Consider the following 20734-nt stretch of genomic DNA (forward strand, 5'->3'; position numbering starts at 1 on the left):
ATTGGCTTTGTATACTATAGAAATCACGTGATGTTTTCTATTTGCGACTGTAATCGGCTATTTCAAAGGACTGCATGACGTCTTATTTTGGGGAAGTGCCCGTGGAAACCGCCTTCTTGAAACGTCCTTGAGCATCTTATAACATTGAGCGCGCGTACTTCCTCCAAAATGTATTTCTATATGTTTCTTTTCTCTGTTAAACAGTAGTAACAGCTTCCAATATATAATCATGTTCAGTAATGCTATATTGAAGAAAATATGATATTGGTCAGTAATAGTCTTTGAATCCTAAACAACCGTGTTCAGCTCAGCTATGAACCCTATATAATCATGTTCAGTAATACTCTTTTGAATTCTAAACAACCAAGTTCAGTTATAACTCATAGAACACTATAAAATCATTTTCAAGCATAGTTTTCATAGCTGCTTTATTTTTCCTGTCCATTTGGTCGTAATCGTTTCTAACGCTTGGTTGTAATAAAGATGTTAACGTAATGTTTTTTGCACCAATTCAGTATCTTTATGTGTAGTGCCAACTAGTATCGTTGTTATGAATTTCAACGTGTTTTGACACGCAAAGATTACAATGCGAAACGCACTTCAGTGCCAGGCCGCCATGTTTTACAGCGATAAATAAATCATTCATTCATTAAAAATTGTCTTCAATGCATTACGATGTGATATTAAAATCAAGCATCCCTGTGTGCCAGACATTAAAAAAACAGTTTTCAGTAAACATTATTTTGGCTGCAAAGTACACTTCAAATGTATCATGGAACAATAAAACTGTCCAAGAAACACAAACAGAGTCCGTTAAACGTACATATCTAATCTTTCCGAGTCGTTTTAGAAATATCATATGGCATTAAGGTTATATAAGAGCTAAAGAATTCTGCTACCCGGGTGATATCATGCGAAGACAGAAGGATGTCTTGTTACGTCTGCTTGAAGTTAACATTCAAAGGGCCACAAATTTATCAGCCGTTCTAATGCCAACACTGGCTCTAGCGATAGCTATTAGAAACGCATGATTTGGTATTTTGAATGTGTACGCCGCTGACGACTCGATGCGGCTAAGCAAGGAGGTTTGGTTAAGTTATAATATGTACTAGTAAAAACCTCCTTGGTAGTACTGTACTACCAGGGAGCTCGAGTTTTTATAAAACCTCCTTGGTACAGTACTACTAATCGTCGTCATTGTGACGATGGCGCATCGTTCACAAAGAAAAGTCGGAGGTCGAACTTTTTGTTAGGTTCTATTAGAGTAGTGAGCCTGCCTGGTCACAGCCAGGTCCCGACTGTGGCCTCTCTTTGTAAAGTCCAGGCCCCTGACTGCCTATGGTCAACTGCTTCCTCATTTTAAGGACTTGAAATTGTCCACAAAATGGTGTCAACTGTCTGTCTTAGCGTCACGGTGATTAAAAAAACTTCCTTTGTCCTTCATGGCGATTCAGACACTTCATTGGCCTTGCGCCTGAGCTTTACGCCAATCATTAATGACCCAATTCCTTCAGTTCAACTTCTCAGAGTTAAGATAAATACGATCAAATATCAAACCTACATCAAACTATTTGTATATCTATTATCACTCCGTGACATCATTTTAACCGTTAACTGGAAAATATAGTTGTACAGTAAGTTTAACTCGAGAAATGCAATGCCATCTGGATTCAGTACATTCTGAGGTGACTTCTAGCGGTTATTCTCTACTTTGCAGACGATCGCCTCTCTAGCTAGGAAGCTCTTTAAATACCGTCGCGTTGTATGTCTGGACGCGTGATGCCTTTGATTTAAAACGTGAACTTGATCTATCTGTCAAATATGTGTTGTAGACCACGACCCTTGCACCCTTTTAACATTTGTTATGTCGGTCGGCGTTTTAGATTTAAACGAAAACTACAGCTACAAAAAGTTTACGATGTTGCCCTTTCCGAAAACACGACAAAACGGGAAGTCTTGTGCTATGCCAATGTCTGATTTAGATTAACAAGAGCGAATAAGAGGTTCATTAACCTACTGCCCCCGGGTGTTGCCATTAAACCTTCCAGTCTGATACAAACGGCTCGTACGACATCAACTGCTATAAACGAATACGCACTTCCGAATCGTGCGAAGTATTAATATCAATTCGTCAACACGCACTTCCGAATTGTTAATATTAGTTCGTCAACGTCCACAACAACTAATAAGAGTGGGGTGTAGGCAAAATTGCGTCCTTTATTCAAGGCCCATGCATTGGTTACATGTTTGCAATTCTCCATCAGCAATTTTAGTCCAGATCCAGTTCACTTGATCGTGTGGCGAATAATCATGACGCTAGAGAGAAAATCTCTCCCACCACGAGGGAACCCGAGGGAACCGTATGCATGGACATGCTTCTCTTGTTATGGTCTAGTCCACTGCGGAGGCGTACTTTACATTCCTCCCCGATTGCACGGCCATGTAAAGTGTCCCACCTTCCCCTGGATATGAAGTCACGTCGGTATCCTGCTTTTCACCACCCTGCCAGGATATTCCAACTGTCGGAATTTTTTTCCAATCAGGGGCCCGGCCGGGATGTTTGCAATCCGGGGCCCGGCCGGGATGTTTGGGAAAACGAAAAATAGATTAAAAATGCATATCAAGAAAATGTAGTGTATGGTTAGGAGTGATTTTTTTATTTACTTTTGTGTCTTTTATGTCATATTTTTCGTTCCCACTAGCTGCCCGGCCAGGCCCCGTATTGGAAATGGAGCCAAAGCATAACTGAGTGCCTATAAAAAAGACAACCCTTAACCCAAAGACAAGAGTTTTGCTGAGTGATGGTCCCTAGACTTGGCTCCTGTTTTTGTCAGTTACTCTTCATCGATCGCGAGAACTATCAGACCCGAAAAACAGCAGAAAGTGTTTTTACCCGGTAGCCTTTCCCTCAGCACACGCGCCTTGATATTTCTCAAAGTTACACGCGCCAAATATAAGCATGTGACTATACCGTTTCCATGGAAAGGCCCTTGCTTCTGCTTCTAGCATTTACCCGTAGAAATCTCCACATCTCAATAACCTAGATGAAAGTACACGTAACAGGCCGACCGGAAGCATTAGGGCGAGAGTTGATTGTAACTCAATACAATGTCAACTTTTACGGACTTAGGGTGGTCACAGAGGTGGTCAGTAAGATTAGCTGTAGATTTCTACAGAAGATATTACTGCTGCAGTTTTAGCACAAACTATCGTACTGGACCAAACGACAATTCTAACTGTCAAATACAAACATTCCTCGCTCCTTCTAATTCTTGACATGCCGTTACATGGTTATAAAACACGCAATGAAATCTGAGGCAGTTGATCCAATCGCCTTGAGAAGAAATCCGAAGAATGAAAATGAGGTCACGGTGCTTACGAAATGTCGCATTGGCCGGATACAACTTGACATTCATTCCGACTGACTGTTTTTAGTTTTCACCCACGGGTTTTCTAAATTCTTCACCACGAAGTCCAAACGGAGAAGTCACCCCGCACGTTCTCACGCCTTCACATTTCACACATACGTGACGACTTTGCCACAACCTCACTATTACAAGTTCACTTTCCTCGGGGCGGACCTCTTTAGTCACGCCTCGTGACTCCAAATACAGATCTAAAGCAGGACAAACAATGTACTCTTTCCAAATTAAGTGTACTTCACAACAACAACGTATATATGTCCGTACCATAAATTTTCAATATCTTCTATTAATATCGTCTACAAAAGACTATATAATATCATACATAGCCCCTATCAAAGTTTGACATGTCCTATCAATAGCATCATTATGTTTCTCAATCTGGAGCATGCATGGTCTTCGATAAGCTCTATTCGCCCAATTTATTCCGGAAGTGACTAACGCTACATTTTTTCTCCTTCAAGAAATGCGATTTTAGCAGAGATCAAAGAAATGGTAACAAGAGTTGAGTTTGCGTTCCGCCTGGAAGGCTAGTGATAGTAAGGCTTCACCTCACCTATTCATTCGCCTTGCCGGATTGGCTAGCACGCACCGCACGTACCCTGCACACCTGAAGGACCATGACGTCATGACCAAACCAGAGGGGATGAGTGAACAACACGAAACAAAGTGCCTTCCATATATGGTAGTTTGCTAATGCCGGGCCCTTTTGCCTCAGGCAATCGTTTTTTAACGCATGAGCTATTTTAGGGAAAAGCAACAGTTTCTAGAACCAGTCAAAATTTTCGTTTCCACGCGTGTGCACGTAGTTGCTTTTGTTGTTTGTGCCAAACCACTTCTGTTGTTATTTTTGAGTATTAAGTTTTTTGTCGGCCCTTCAAAAAGTTGTTCTTCTGGTTGGACCAGACCACCCCGTGTCGCAGTTGGGTGTCAAACGCGCAGGTTGATACACATGATAGGCAGCAAGATGGCGGCAGGGAGGGGGTTAGGAGGGAGACCCGGACGTTTCTTCGCTGTCACCGCTCTTCTCCTGACGGTTGGATGTTCCACAGTGGCTGCAGGAAGTTGTAAGTTTGTCTACTCAATGTGAAGCGTTTGAAAAATAGCGTATGTCGATGGGTTCTGTTGTTTCGCAGTGGCGATAGAGCTGTGTGTATACCCTAATACTTTATTTCCTCATGGTCAACTGTGCCGTCCGGAGCGGTTGTTTCAGTAAACAAACCGAGAATACAATTAGTTTTTCTCCACGCTTCTGTTAGAAATAGCTTATATATTCTGTACTGGACATTGCTGTATGCAGTGATGATTTTCTTTGATTTCGACTGGCAAGATTGATCCCGTACATGACCCGGGCTTGGCGACTGTCCCGACCGTCCCGTTTGGGAATGTGAGAGGCGTGCCTCTCGGCGTCCTCCCGTCTTCCCTCCGCATCAGCTATGTTTGATATCTGGCGCCACTATAAATATGATGCAACAATATTGGTACAAACACAAGGACAACACGCACGTTCTGTCTCTCTCCAGAAACAGCCATTTCTACTAGAAATTATCTAACGTGGGCCTGAGCACAGAAGGCGATTTGTGCGTACTTGTTACACCATGGGACGGCAGACCTCCGACAGCGAAGACGACCGTTTTAGCAGAACATGACTCAACTTGTTTTAGCCGAAATCCCATATTTCTTTTACCTTAAATATAAACGGTTTACAGATTCTGTCACCCTAAAAGTGCCACCAACGTCGCCACCCGACAGTAATGACATTTAACGATAGCAAAGCTTCAACAAACCGCATCAGATAAAGTCGTGGGCATGTTTTCGCAGGCTGACCGGGAGGCCTTCATGGCAGATTTGTAGGATTTATTTCCTGTCAGTTGAAACAACTATCCTTAGATTAGCTTACTGTGAATTGGATACAACAATAACACCATTTGTAAAACACGGCGTTCCACTTGTGTCCAAACTGTCCTTTTATAATACTACTTTTGTAGTGAATGAAATCTTGCGTTTTGACAATAGTGAAGGGAGTGTTACTGTAGTGTAGTGTTTAGAAAGCTGTTATGGAGGCATGTTATGTCTGTGGTCCTTTCCCATGAGTGGTCATGTTCTCTAACTGGGTCATATTACTCCAATTAGTTATGGTAAATGCAAAAGATCTCCATCTGAGATAACATGGAAAATGAATTGGTAACAAATATATCATCCTCCTTGCAAATATGAATACAACACTTTGTTAGAAACAGGGTAAAAACAGAATAATCAGCAAGGGGTAGTGTGTTGAAATGGGGACATATCATATCATCATATCATCCCACAGATAAAACACACACCTTTGGATCAAAGAGGAGACCACTTGGATGACAGCTTTAAATCTTATTATCTAGAGACTAAAGTAAATAAATTGTGTTTGTTGTTTCAAGTGGGCGGAAACCTTTGGGTGGCCACTACTGGCCCTAATAGCATGGGCATGTGTATCCTCAGAGTCAGACTTCAGGGGGTCCGGTTTTGTCTTCCCCTTGTGTTGGCCATGGGAAAATCACCTTGGTGTAAACTTGCTGCACATTGTTTTTCACCACAGGAAGTTGCCATAGCATAGAGTCTCCACATGAGGCAAGCAGCAGGAGTTCTGTTGAAGATGATGAATTGTCTGAAGGCTGTTCCAATCCAAGTTCAGGGGGCTGTCAGGAAAAGATTTCACAAATAAAGATCTAACTCTATAGCCTGAGTACCATCCTCCGTAGTGACTGCTGGCTCACCACTTATCGCTTGCTAACCATGGAGTGAGCAAGTGAAAAGCACTGAGCCAGCGGTCACTTTGAAGAATGGTACTCAGGCTACTAACTCGGAAACATTACAAAACATGACTGCTGATAGTACTGCTGATAGTACTTCTAATGGAGAAGGATCTAAAAACAAATCTTCCTGTTCGCCACCATGAATTGTTTCAAAGATAGGATTGCTTGTCCTATCTCTGCTGGAGATGAAGGATTATATAGGACAGTCGAATACACAGGTTTTGGGGAATACAACCCCATAAACTGGCCCGTGGCCTATGCAAATGCAAATTCGAGTCTGCTCCAGAGATTTCAGTGAAAAGTCAACAGACAAAACAATGAGAGGAAAGAAATGGTGCAACAAACCCTGTACTGTAAATACAATGTAGACTAGACAGACAGACACAGAAAATATGAATGGAAGGGTAAGTTGTGACAACTCCTGTCAAATTTGCCATTTCATGGTATACATAGGCTGGCACAAGGTCCTTGGTACATCTTTGACTTGCCTAATCATACATGTAATATTGCTAACCTATTTGTTTGTTTTTCAGAGAGAAGAAGTGCCAGTAGCTAATTCATGTTTGTTTTGAACAAAGCTATATAAAGTTTATGGCCCTCCATGGACAGGTTTCAGATTACATGCAGTTGTTTTTCTTTCCAAACAGCTGATGCGCCATATCTACTGGTTGCCAATGCCTCTACTGTGAGCAAAGTCAGCCTGGAAAATGGATATGTCCTGGACGTGCTACTCTCAGGGGTAAGCATGCATGAATAACTTCCTCTTTGCAGACACAGGTAGATTGTTTCATCCTCACAGGTGGGCAAACCGAGCTCAGCAGGAAGTTCTTTTGTTCATTTTTTGTTCTATTTGCAGACAGGGTTTTTTACCTGACCACCTGCCAGACATTTCCTCCTTCCAATTTTCAATTGTTCTTTGTCACAGACTGAAAACGTGTAGTCTGTTTACTATAGCTACGGATGTTGGGGTTTGTGTAATGTCTGGGTAACCAACTCAAAACGCTGTTATCTGCATGGTTTTGTCCCACAAATGAAAAACACAGAGTTTGACAACAAAAGTCAGCATGTAGCGCTGAAATTTAGTGAAAATAAATCAGCACTAAACACCTCACTACCTCTATGAATTAACTGGAAGCAAGCAGTAGGATTTTCACAGGGAAAAAGGTTGAAATGATCACAGCAAAAAAAGCAAGACAAGTTGAAAAAAAAGCAACCAGGTGAAAACAACACCAGGTGAGCTAAAGTAAATGTTATTGAGAAAGCCAGGGGTATTATGTTACAGCATAGTTCACAGTCATTCACTGTGACCTAGCACACCTGTTGATATGAACATGACTAAAGAAAGTATGTGTACACAATACAAGATGTTTAGATACAAGTATTTGTCCTTACAATATGAATGAACAAGCACCTTTTTAAAATAAAAACATATTCTATCATTTTTACCTGAGACGGGTACAGACTCATCAGGCCTGTCCTTAATGAATTTGAATGACCGAGTCTTGCTGAAGACTCAAACAAGGCTTTCCCTCTCTGATAAGATACCAGGCATGTTTGATTTTGGTTTCTGCTTTCATCCTATAAGCTACTTCTGATCAAGGTTCCATGGTTGTCCTCAGGGTATAGCAGTCAGCTGTCATCATTCATCATACCAGCTAAAGTTTGATATACACATGTGCCAGTTTACTAATCTAAAACAAAAATTTACCCAAATGAGTTATATGTTATACTATTTGATTTCAAATCAAACAAATGAGTTTTGAATTAGATGAAGGAGTTTGTTACTGAACTTTGGTGCTAAGCTTTTTCATCAGGCCAGGCTGTAGGAAAACATGGGTTAAGTGGGCTATGGTTGTCTGTGTTGTATTTCCTCATTGGGGACCTGCTGACATGAACAACCTGTCATGTTTTGTGGATGGATGCTTTTGAACACCAATCTTGCAACTATCGGACCAGTTGGGATTCTGTGAAAATTCTTCTGTATGCTGTTTCAAGATAAGGATGTTACATAAGTAACCAGCTTAATCTGAGTGCAAGCCGTGTCCTTGAACTAAGACATACATGTGCATGCACATTGTATGCTACAGTGAAGATCATACAACAGATATTGTTGAAGGCAAAGTTAAACTTTAAGCCTTCCTTCCTCAAGTAAAAAATGTGCTCTCCGACTTCTCCTTAATACTGACAAATTGTTTCTTGTCAAATGGCCATATGTGAAAGGCAACATATTTCATCAGGTACATAGGTGTGTACTGTCAAATAGAATTTTGATCAGAATTTTAGTTTTATAAGCAAAGCAAATAGAAAAGTCTATGATTTTATTAGATTGGAGACTTCAAGACAAAATCTTACAACAAAGAGAACTTTAAGAGTTGGGTCCCCTCTTCCCCGCCATTGACATGGGCACCAGCTACTTGGGTAGCTATAAATACACATTAGGTGTCCAAACCACCACCTTTGCTGTCGCACTGTTATGTTATGTTACAGTTAATTGTTGGGACATATCCAGAAAATGTTAGTTGAATTGGTGTGACTGTTGTGGTTCATTGTTGGAATATATCCAGAAAATGTTAGTTGAATTGGTGTGACCTTGCCAGCAATCAAAAGCAGATGCTGAACAGTAGGTCCAATGTCATCTTCCTTGTACCTAATTGGTAGAGCTGTTACTGATTATACCTCATATCTACATCTGTTATAACAGAGACATTGCCATTAAACTGTGTCTTTTGAAGTATAGCTGTACCATCTTCAAGTGTTTCATATTTCCTGAATTTTTGCTCTAATTTCACAAGTGACACATAACTACTCATTCTTGTTGTACTTTTACACAATGAAGAAATGCTGCCAGTGTGTGTGTATTTGTGTGTGTGTGTGTGTGTGTGTGTGTGTGTGTGTGTGTGTGTGTGTGTGTGTGTGTCTTACTAGCTGCTTTATTTTAACATGATCTTATCTCACAGGATGATATCCAGCGTGCAGTGGCAGTTGGAGTAGACATAGAAGACAACTGGTTGTTCTGGACGGACGTGAACTATGATCGACGAGGCCTCTACCGTGCTCGACTAGATGGTACAGGAGTGGAGCTTCTGGCATCAGAAGGTTTGTACTACATGTACTTGCTTTCTGACCTTTCTGCATACAAAGAGGAATGAAATGCTATGTAATTGTCATCATTTTGCCTCAGTCAAAGGTACTGCGGAAACAAATGAGTGGGTGAGTGAGTGAGTGAGTGGAACTGATGGTTATGACAAAAGGTAAAAATTCCATTTTTGAAACTCTGTCTTATGCATTCAGGTTTCTAAAGCTGCCAAAGTGTGTTGATACTGGATAGCTTGAGATTGATAGCTAGAATGCCTTTTACACACTCCCTAACAACAGATGGTCTTGACCATAGGGATATCGTTTGGACTTAACCCCAGGGGCTTGATTCTCAAATCAAAGCTAGTGACTGGGAAGGGATTATCCCAGAGAAGTGGACACTACGTAGCTCTTAGCCAGAAATAGTAAGCTGTACTTTTGTGCTTGAGGAAAGATTCGAGTCTTAGCATCTGGAATCTAGTCTATATCCTTTGCCTTTGGATGTCAAACAGGGGATTATAGGCATACATTTCTGTGTCACTCATAATATGTTCCAAATAAAGAAGTCAGTTTCTATCTGCTGATTATTAGTCACTACAAGGGCATGCCCTCAATTGCTCCCTTAATCCCCTCAAGTCTAAACCTATGCTATACACCTGTAAAATGCAGGTTAATGCAAGCTGACTCTACACTGTCAATTCAGGAAACAGTTATTCTTTGTTACACATTACATAAGGGTAAAGGCCTAGTCTTAAGAAAAGGATTGTGAAGCTATGACATTTAAAAACTTAAACCAACGCCCACTTGTCCCTTACAATTGGTGTGTTATATAATATGTCCAGACTTCGCATGCTGCCTACAAGTTATAACTGAAAAAGTTCCCTACAAGCACCTTCAGCCCTAATGAAAACAGTTTCAGTTCCATCCCCTAAGGTCCTTTCCAACTGCTTGGCCATTTCAAACATAAAACTTGGCACAGAAACACATGCATGACCCCAATAGCGGAAATCTATTTCAGGTTGATCTATTTTTGTACTGTGTTTCTTTTGATATAAGCTGCCTGCTGTGGGCCAGCAATGATTCCATGCATGACAAGAGGTCCCTGAATTTCTGTTGAAAAGTCAGAGGTGACTCATTAGGTTAGTTCAACAGAGACACAAGACCATCTGTATGAAACATGCAGTGATATGTTGTTTCACAGTAGACCTCAAGCTGTTAATGCAGTTCATCATGATCTTTTTCTGTAGTCATACTGCGTCACTACAAGTTCCTACTGCAGATTAATAACTTGATACTAGTATGCTCATGAATATTTTTAAATGAAGTCAAATGAATAACTGACTACTGAGTCTCAAATGAGCTATTACGACTGAAAGGTATGATGTCAGCTTTTAAATTTGTTAGTGTTAGTCTGGTAAACAAGGTACAAAACTCTTCACTTCTATATTGTAACTGCCCCGTCTTGACGTAGCCCAATTAGAGATGACAAGGCAAACCTCTAGGCTTAAACTTCTTGTATTTAATGGTGGTAAAAAGTTGTGCTCCTTATGTTCTCAATTAACAATAATTGTAACAGCCATTGTGTCCATTGGGAACGAGTCTCTAGACCTTAGGCAGGGATGTTCAGGGTAGATAAAAGGGGCTTGACATCAAATACTGTTGCCTGCCTCTCAACATCTCTGTAATTTGGTGACCATTAGAACAGCTGGGAAGAATCAGAAGAGCTGAGCTGGATTTTCCCTGTAGAGCCTGGTCCGCCTTTAAGATGATCTAAGATCTATGATTTTGCTTCCTGTCGCATTAGACACTTAGAGTTCTTGTGGACTCTAATGAAGTCAGAATTGGAGACATCTTATCCAATAGTCATATGACCGTTACATTCTAGATTTGTAAACCATGTCAGTACATTTTCAAACCTTATAAGATTTGCACTGTGGTCTCTTTCTGTATGTCTGTTTCTGTATGTCTGAATCTTGACATGATGAATCTTGTATTAAGGCTTTGTGGATGGATTGCTGTCCCTACATGTATATCTACCTTTAAGTACACCTGGGTCAGGTTTCACAGGATGTCCTTCATTTTCCCACTGTTTATTTTGGTTTTCTTTAGCTTGTTCCTGAAGGGAGATGATTAGGGAAAGCACTTAGCAGGGGAAGGAAATGTCTCAAATTTTTGCTAAATTTTTCATACTGTAATCCAGGTACCTGGCACGATCACAGGTGTATTTGGTGTCATCAATTATACAACTGAAAAGTATAATTAGCATGAAGTAACAAAACCTACAGAAATGTTCCTCAACTGCACTAGTTGTCCCTGATTGTCCCCTGAGTCTTCCTTCTCATCAAATGTTTACACAGCATACCACTATTACTGCACCCACCAGGTCACAGTGTGCATGCTTCCTGTCATTTTAAATACTTCCTCCTTCTGTGATAAGGAAAGATGAAGCCCCCCTAGACTAGATGAGTGACTCACAGGTGGATGAACCTCTTCCTGGTTCAGAATGAATAGATAAACGATTACTGGCCTATCATGAGACTCTTACATCATCCTGTCGTCACAAACAATATACCAATGGGTGGAAGGTATACATAAGGCACCTATGGCTATATATTGATAGTTTAGAAACTGCAGTGTCAATGAAAATAGCTTGTATGCCATCCCCCGTAGTAACTGCAGGCTCGCTTTGGAGGATGGAGGATGGTACCCAGGCTACAATGAAAAGGCTTAGACAGCACAAATATATGCCAAAGTGTTATCATTGATAATGCATAATGCCTTAGTTTTGTCCTGGCAAAATTTTCTTTCACATTTCGTGTGTCACTAACTAAGTGTTATAGCAAACATTTATAAGGCTTAAGAAACATTGGCCGGAAACATGGGGTATGCCTGACAGTATATATGGTTCATGACTATGAGACTAGCCCTTTAATAACTTTTCCTTTTGCAACCCAAGAGAATGGAATCCTCTGAAATTGAATCTCCTGAGAAATTAAAATATGACACATCACAATCCCTCCTAACCCCCTACATGGTGTCTCCACACTTTCCTTTTGCGGGATTTGTTGTCCCAGGACTGACACCATGAGTCATGTACATGTCACCCATCTCCACAGGAAGGTCAGGCGATCAGGAAATGATTAGATAAAGTAGCAATTATTGAGTAACCCTCAATTCAAAAGGGTAGCCACAATACAGGTAGTACAGTAGACACTTCCTTCACAGTGTAAATACTATTTTAGGCAAACAAATGTATTCATAGTTGTTCTCAAGCTCAGATGTAATGTTCAGTACACATGTATGAATCACTACTGTATAATGTATCATCTTTAAAATCAGAACAGAAAAATAGACAGAAAGGGCTTTTCAGAATATGTCAAATGTTTGGATGTACCAACTCTACATCTGCTTGTAGCATGTGTTTTGAGTAGACATCACAAATTCTCAGGTGCATGCATGTACAACCGTAAACAGTGCAGCCAAGGTCTGTTATGACAACAAACTTACACGTCTGCCCTTTTAGCAGTTTCATACTTTGAAAGCTCAACTGGAGGGAGCAAGCCTTTCATAATTCATTCTCCATGGTTCAAATGTTTTGCTCCAGCTTGTCTTATTCAAGTTATTGTGGAGTATTTTTAATGTCTCTCAACTTCATCACAATGTACACCACTTGCTTGAGACTCTCAAGTATTGTACACTTTGCTCTGTCTACTTTGGCTTTCATCTAGCGGCACAAAAGTTGTCATGCAAGAGTGTATGACCTGGAAAAGAAATCAGCAGGGAGAAGCTATCATTGGTCTTATATGTAGTGATAAACACGCACGTAAATAACTCAGCGGAGTTGATGGCAATAATAAAACTACACAAATGCCAGAAACAATGGTGTAGCACTAGCAGAGGTGAAAGGGCCACCTAAAGAGCCCAATGGTCAAAGGTTAAGAATGCCATAAAAAGTAATCTATACATGTATGTAAGGGCTATTCATCAATTTTCCAGAGTGGATATCCCTAAGTTGGACGTATATCGTATCCAGCTATATCTGGAAATTCCAACAGTGTTTATTTTGTCTGTGGCTGTGTGCATTTCTGTTGCTCATGATGAGAATATTACCAAAGAAATGGGCAATGCCTTTTCTTGGAAGGCTTCATATTTCAGATTCATGGATGCATAGCCCCCACCATGCTGTTTTTAGCAGAACATTCCGGCATGAGTAGCATTGCAGCTTTGCACATTGGCTTATATACTTGGACCAGTTTGGGGATATGGTCGTAACTGACACAACAGGTGACACTGACTCATTCTAAACATGGCAGCACTGCAAAATGGCCCTTCACTATCTGACCCCAAGGCTGTGTATCAACTCTTGAACCCTGTAGAAAAACATGTAAGGATGTTGGTGTGTAGTATAACCTTTTGGGGCTAAATAAGAGGGAATGTAAATTCTCTTGGCAGGTGATGATTAAGAAGAAAAAAACTGCTCGGTAGATTTACAACACACTCTTTAATGAAGTCCTCTCCTGCTGGTCCATTCTATAACTTCTACAATGTAATACTCTCCAAGCAGATGTTGTGATGGAAGATCATACATGTCATAAAATATGTAATGTTTTCTGACTGCTAGCTGCATTCAGCTACCTGTTGAGCTGTGCAAAGACCAAAACCAGTTTTGATGACCAACTTAACCTGATACCCTGGGAAAATTGTTTGACGCAAAGTTGATAATAGTATTATTGACAGAAATCAATTTAAAAGGGACAGAAAGTGAGACTTGAAGCTGTATTGAGACATCTATCAACTGACAATTACATTATTCTAAAGACTTAAAAGAGTGTGCATGAAGCAAAAAAAAGTGAGGGTGTCAGCTGTACTACTACAGCTGTACAAGCTCTAACGTTAGGACATTGTGTTGTAATCCTTTGTCCTGTAGGTAGTCCAGTCTGTTAAAAACCAAACTCATGGTTGGAGGCAGACAAGGTTAATTTTCCCTATCCACACACATTTCAGCTCATGTTTCTCCCTCCATCTTTTAACTCCAATCCACTTAGCCTACCAGCAAAACCGCTGTGTCTTCTTTGGTTCTGCTTGTTGTTTGGGTTACAAAAGAGCAGAGAAGTCGCCTGTAGGGTTCCTGTAGTGGGGCCTTTTTCAGGGCCAGTGCAATATTGGGAACGGGACAATTACACCAGTGCCACCTAGAAGGAACACACTCTGGAGACAAAATCCCAGCAGGGTTCACATCTGCAGGGAGCAGGCTGTACATGTCACACTGGTGCCAGCCTGTCTCCACTTATTGTGTTACAAACTGATACAAGACCTGAACTTGGAAGGCCAAACCCCTGATTGCTTGTGATGAGGGGTCCTGGAGGCCACAAGGGTCAAGGGTGTGGGCGGAGGTCAGCCTTAATTGGTACCAATATTCTCCTGTTAGCTCCAGTGGTTCAGGACTAAGTAAATAGCATGGCACTGTCAATATCCTTGTCTTTATTATACAGACCCTCTAAAGCTGAAGTGGCACACTCCTCTTTCTCAGCTGCAGTGACCTTATATGTTATAGTCATAATTCAAAAAACACTCAGCCACTAGCTTGTCAAATTCATTATTTTGGAGATGTTACTTTCCTCAGTCGAGTCAGTGTTTTATATAGCAATGGTGATCTGTCCTTTTGTTTGTAAGTGACCAACCAATTTACACGGTCTTTCTCACAAGGGAAACAGTTTCTGAATCAGTATAAAAGTGATAGATAGCAGAGTTTGATTTGCATCTTGTTCCAACTCAATGTGGTCTATTCAGTTTGTACCAAAGGAATATTTTGTTGATGTTTCTTTACATATTACAGAAAAAACGATCATATGGAGATAGTTAACATTTACAGTGGTCTAATGGCATTTTCCCTACAAATTGGAGAGTAATAAGGGGTCTGTTCATAGGTAAGAGATCAAAGGCAGTGTTATCTCATGGCATGGTTCTTGTTCAGTTAAGTTTTACATGCAGCTGCAGGGGATTCGTGTAATGGCAGTGAAGGTCAGTACAGTACCTGAGCCAACACTCAGGAACCTCTCCTCTCAGTCCCTCCTCTCTTTGCATGCTTCTGTGGAGGGAATAGGGAGCAGGTGTAAAAGTCTTGGCAAAACATCTGCCACTCTATGGCCAGAAACAACGTCTCAGAACAGCCAAACACATCCTTGAAACATCTTTGTCAGTTTCTTGACCTCCACTTCTTGGTGGTCCAACTGTCAAAGCTGATAAAGATGAATAAGTTGGTTTTTCTCTTGTCATCTGTCCTGATGGTGGTGACAGTGGCATGTTCTCTCCCAAGCACAGCTGTGAAAGTAAGCTGCAGCTACCAGTTGGCTACTGTATGTTGTTAGAATGTCCCAGCGGGAACTCTTCAAAGGGTAGTCCCTTGACCTGGACATGTGGTGAAGTTTGGTTTTACTGATGTTTTAACATCCTCCCCTGCTTCTGTTGGAAACTCTAATAGGCCCCAGATGGGTGCTTAGTGCCTGGAACTTGTTGGAAGAGTTCCACAGTTTCTTTCTAAAGAGCAGTTTGGCTCAAGCCTTCATTTGCATTCCTCATTTGTACTAAGCCGTACCAAGAGAGCTGTTTTAGGGAGGAAATGCCAAACCTCACATCTTTTGATAGATTAAAAACACAGATGATAAATTGGATACTGAGTGAGTCATCATGTAATTGACTGTCTAGTATGAATTTATCAAGAGAAGATTTGCCAACCCTCTAAATTTTACGCAGCTACAGGTAAATGCTTGCAAGTAATGAGTGCTGCTTTTGGTCAGATTTACCAAAGGTACTGGTAAAGTAAAGAATTACAGATAAAAAACATTGATTTTGTTCACAAAAGAGTAAAATCTTTATGTTCACGTGTAACATATGTGATGTCACTGCATTAAATTGAATTTTGCCCGCCACCTAGGTTTATCCCCAAGGATGAACTATTACATTTGGCTGCATTTTTGATTAGAAGGATTTCTAATGAATGAAACTTTAGCTTTGGTCAACATTTTTCGACAGAATTGTGTTGACAGTTACAACACAGACTAAAGCACAAAGAATAACTTCCTAGAAGTTGTCCGGAAAGCACCGTGGACTCTACATGTTAGCAGAATTGTACTGGCCTGGTATCCGTCCCTATCTTAGCTCCATTTTCCTCCAACTGTCGTTTCTTTCTGCACTATCTGTGATAGGACATGACTGTTGGATCAAACTACAGCTAAGATAGGGAAGGATACCAAGCTGGTATATTCTGCATGGAGAGGCTTATATTCCTCTTTCCTCATTTGTTGCTGTGCCGTATCAGGGTGACCGCCCTATGTTCCGAAATCCCTATGTTCCGAAATCCCTATGTTCCGAAATCTCTATGTTCCGAAATCCCCATGTTCCGAAATCCCTATGCTCCGAAATCTAACAGAATAAAATCGAAATTCAAGGTGAATATAAATGTATAGTATATGTACCTAAATGTTCCAACTCTGGGCCATAATTCGGTAGAGAGTTGTGGCTTAACGAGGTTCATGGTGGCATTTAGATTTTGATCTTAGATCCTATACCTTCCTCTGATACTCTTCTCTTGTGCCATTTGGGAGATCCTGAACTCTGTTAAATTTGAACCAGAGGCCGAACCGTCAAATGTCTTGTTCATGTATGAGTGAATATTTTTCATTTCCCTATATTTTTAAAAAGTATATATATATTTAATTGCATATCTAACTGGCGCGAGGTCATTAGATATCTCAATCTTTGAAATCTTAATTCTCCGAATACCAAGCAGCATTTGGACAGTTTGGACTATAAAATATCAAAATATGAAAGATTTTCGAGATTTGTATAAAAAATCTTGAAATTTTCTTTGAAAAGAGTTTTTGATAGCTAGTTCAAATAAATTGAATTTTTTTATAGCTAATGCAAAAATCTCGAAATTTTCGAAAGCTGATATAGAAAAATCCAATCTTTTTTAAAAGATCAAACGGAGTTTTAAATGCGTCATGGACTCTAAGAAATATGGCCGTGTGTTGGAACATTTCGATAGGGCTTTTTGAACTTATATGGCATAGGGATTTCGGAACATTGGGATTTCGGAATATAGGGATTTCGGAATATAGGGATTTCGGAACATAGGGATTTCGGAACATAGGGCTGTAACCCCGTATCAGTAGCACAGCTATCAGGGAGAGCTCTTTGCTTTAGAGCTGCACTAGGAAAAATTGTTGTCCCTAGACTCTACAGTCAAGCAGAAGTATTTGTGAAGAGATAAGTCAGTGACAAATGCAATGCAGTTACTAAGCCCTTACCCAAAGTTTGGTATACCTCTCCCACCTGTATAGGATATCCTAGTTGGTTATCTTAATGCCCCCGGAGAATGGTGTACAGGAAGAAGCAAAGGAGGTATTGATGGAGTGCAGGCAGGTCTTGTGTTGTTGGTTACAGAGTTGCTATTTGATGTGGATGCCAGAGGTATAAAGGAAGACTTAAGACACAGGTACATTTTGTAGTATTGAGAATCATGCCTTTCCTAGTGACATCAGAGTGAAACAAGCTGTCGTCAGAGGAAATGCATGTGTTGGGATGATAGAATTGAATCAAAGCAAAGATGATCAACAAGATTTTTACCACTCCACTCTGTAACCTTTGTCTTCAATTGAGTAGGGCAAGGGCTATTACTGTTCAACCTGTACAAGTCACCTCTACATAAGGACCTCCTGGCCAATGTTACCACTTTTTGGGGGCCCTTAAGATAAAGATAGTTCTTTTCGAATGACACAAGCATTAAGTTAAAAATCCTGTGTATAATGACCACCTGTCCAGGCAGACCAGATTTTCTCAGTTACCTGAGTGGTTAGCCTCCGTTGCAGTCCTTTTCCCCGCAGCATTTTTTTTTTTTTCCATTTTGTTTTTTTTTGGGGGGGGGGGGGCGCCACGTATCTGCTTGGGATCCCGTATCCGCCGTGCCTCTGTGTCCGCTATAGACCCTGTGTCCGCTGCTGGGGAAGGACTGCGTTTTGTCGCTTCCAGCAAAGGCCCATCAAAAATCACTTATCACCATTGCCATGGATGTGCGAACTTCCCGTAATAAACACGGCCAGCGCGGGGAAATCTTCATGCCCCTTTGAGCAGCGACAACGTTCTAACGGTTGCCGGGATGTCTTTTCAAAACACGACGGACGGACACCTAAATGAACGAACCTTTCGCATTTTTTCCTTCGTACATCCATCGAAGTTGCTATAATGATTTTGTGCTTTTCGTGCAAGGAAACGTGGCTCAAACATGTCTCACAAAGCGTGAGAAAGCTGCAATACTTTCTCCGCGCACGCTGCGCTAGACAATGGCCGATCATAATCTAACCCCTGACCCTTTGTTGTCTTCTCTGTCGTATAAGAAACACTCTAATTATAAGATCTCTTAGCTACGACGGCTGAATCCACAGAAGATATCAGCAATAGAAAGAAACATCAGGCCACATTTCAGACAATTTGTAACTCCACTTTGAAGACAACATGATAATCATTTGCAAGGAAGCATGCGTCACTCCACGTGGGCTTTGTGCAACGTAACATTTGAATTGCTTCTCGTGGTAGTGTGAATTACTTCTCCCGGTAGTGTTAATTACTTCTCGCGGATACATTAATTGCCTTTGCTGGAAGCGACAAAACGCAGTCCTTCCCCAGCAGCGGACACAGGGTCTATAGCGGACACAGAGGCACGGCGGATACGGGATCCCAAGCAGATACGTGGCGCCCCCCCCCCCCAAAAAAATTGAATAAAAAAACACGCTGCGGGGAAAAGGACTGCAACGGAGGCTATGAGTGGTCTTCTTGAGCAGTTTTGACAGTATTATTAGCATTTTGACTGCCAAATACTTTACCAAGGAACTGAGTCCACTTTCCAAAGGCAGCACTGCCTTTTCATTGTTTGGTTATCACTTGACCAACTGATTATTTTGGACAGGATACAGAGTTAGATTGATACTTACTCCTAAGTATAACAAAGGACAATTAAGCAAATGGGAGCACTCTGGAACACTCAGGAGTACTGACAGGTCCTGCCCACTCCACCTCAGGGACTTACCTGTGATGAAAGAAGGATAACATGAACCATAACAAAGGTGGGAAGATGTTCCCTGGGTTTCTCTGCAGTTTCCACAGAAGGGTCAAGGCTTTTTATTGTGAAACTTAGATTTGACACTCCACAACAGGAGCTGATGATTACATTTAGTTCCTGGCTTAGAGTAGACACAATAAGAGAGAAATGGAAAATAGTGCATTGTTCAGATTTGTACCCTCCAACCAAGTCAAAACTGTCTGAAATCCTGTTCCTTCCTACAAGGTCATGATGAAATTAAGTAACCTTGTCCCAAGGCAAAACATTAGGTGGTCCTCCCCCTCTATATGGTAATCCACCCCTCACCCCCACAGTTCCCAAACATGCATGACATTGTGTTTATCACACAGAGTGGACTGTAACAAATAGATTTGCTATTTGATATAACCTCACCTCACCTATCCCTTGACCTCTTGATATAACCACAGGGTGTGAAATATTATCACCTCTACCTATCTTCAACTGACATGTTGTTATTCCTGTTTTAGATATCTATGAACCCAATGGTGTGGGAGTAGACTGGTTGGCCAACAACATCTACTTGACTGATGCCCAACAGGGGACCATCGAGGTGATAAAGTATGATGGCAGCAGCAAGAAGACAGTCATCACTGGTTTGGATATCCCAAGAGGCATTGCAGTGGATCCAACGAATGGGTAAATGCAACTTTCTTGCCATCAAGTTAGCGTTTTGTCCAATGACTTCCATGTAAGCTGAGTGAGGCATAGTCGTGTTATGAGTTTAAATCGGATTGAAACGTCATCTGTCCTAGAAACATTTTTGTGCTATTTTATATTGACAAATTATGCATGCCAGGTCAAAGATCAGAACAGGTCAAGGCTGGGTCATCAGTAGCATGGAGGCCAACTCATCAGATCCAAGCATGGCAGTCTAAACTCTTTCCTTGTCCTTGCAACCAATCATTTTTAAGTGACAGTTGGTGATTAAAGTCAAGCAAAAAAGTGACCACAAAAAGATATGCCACCTCAAATTTATTTACCTTATCTTCAACCTGAAGAATGGCTTACGACTGGCATTGACATACATGTACATGTACCATGAACCTGTTGGTAACAATAAGCTGGATTTCTGGCTACTTTTGGACCGAAACACGTTATGAAATAATCACAGTTTACATTTGTGTACATGTAACCTTTTATACACCTTTCCTGGTAAGAATGGCTAGTACAAGTTGGTCTGAAGACCAACAGATAGTCACAAATACAGGTGTATATCCTACCAATGAATGTTACTTAAATTAGATTATATGCTCCTCAGACAGCTAACACAATACCTTATACCTTACCCAGTGTCATTGCAAGTACCG

The 20734-nt window shown here is 41.0% G+C and overlaps 1 protein-coding gene across 2 annotated transcripts in view; it reads left to right on the top strand.

Moving 5' to 3' along the window:
• Positions 1–4114: 4114 nt before the first annotated feature.
• LOC136439128 (low-density lipoprotein receptor-related protein 6-like) overlaps positions 4115–20734 on the top strand; it is a 39035-nt gene continuing 22415 nt past the window's right edge. The window contains exons 1-4 of one of the 2 annotated variants that reach the window (XM_066434327.1): positions 4115–4489; positions 6862–6953; positions 9172–9310; positions 19895–20063. In XM_066434327.1, the coding sequence (XP_066290424.1) occupies positions 4159–4489; positions 6862–6953; positions 9172–9310; positions 19895–20063 (731 nt within the window). In that variant the 5' untranslated portion in view covers positions 4115–4158. The remainder of the gene's footprint in view (positions 4490–6861; positions 6954–9171; positions 9311–19894; positions 20064–20734) is intronic. The other variant, XM_066434328.1, reaches the window with a different exon arrangement.

The sequence above is a fragment of the Branchiostoma lanceolatum genome, chromosome 7 (assembly GCF_035083965.1).
Source record: "Branchiostoma lanceolatum isolate klBraLanc5 chromosome 7, klBraLanc5.hap2, whole genome shotgun sequence".
Classification (NCBI taxonomy): Eukaryota; Metazoa; Chordata; class Leptocardii; order Amphioxiformes; family Branchiostomatidae; genus Branchiostoma; species Branchiostoma lanceolatum.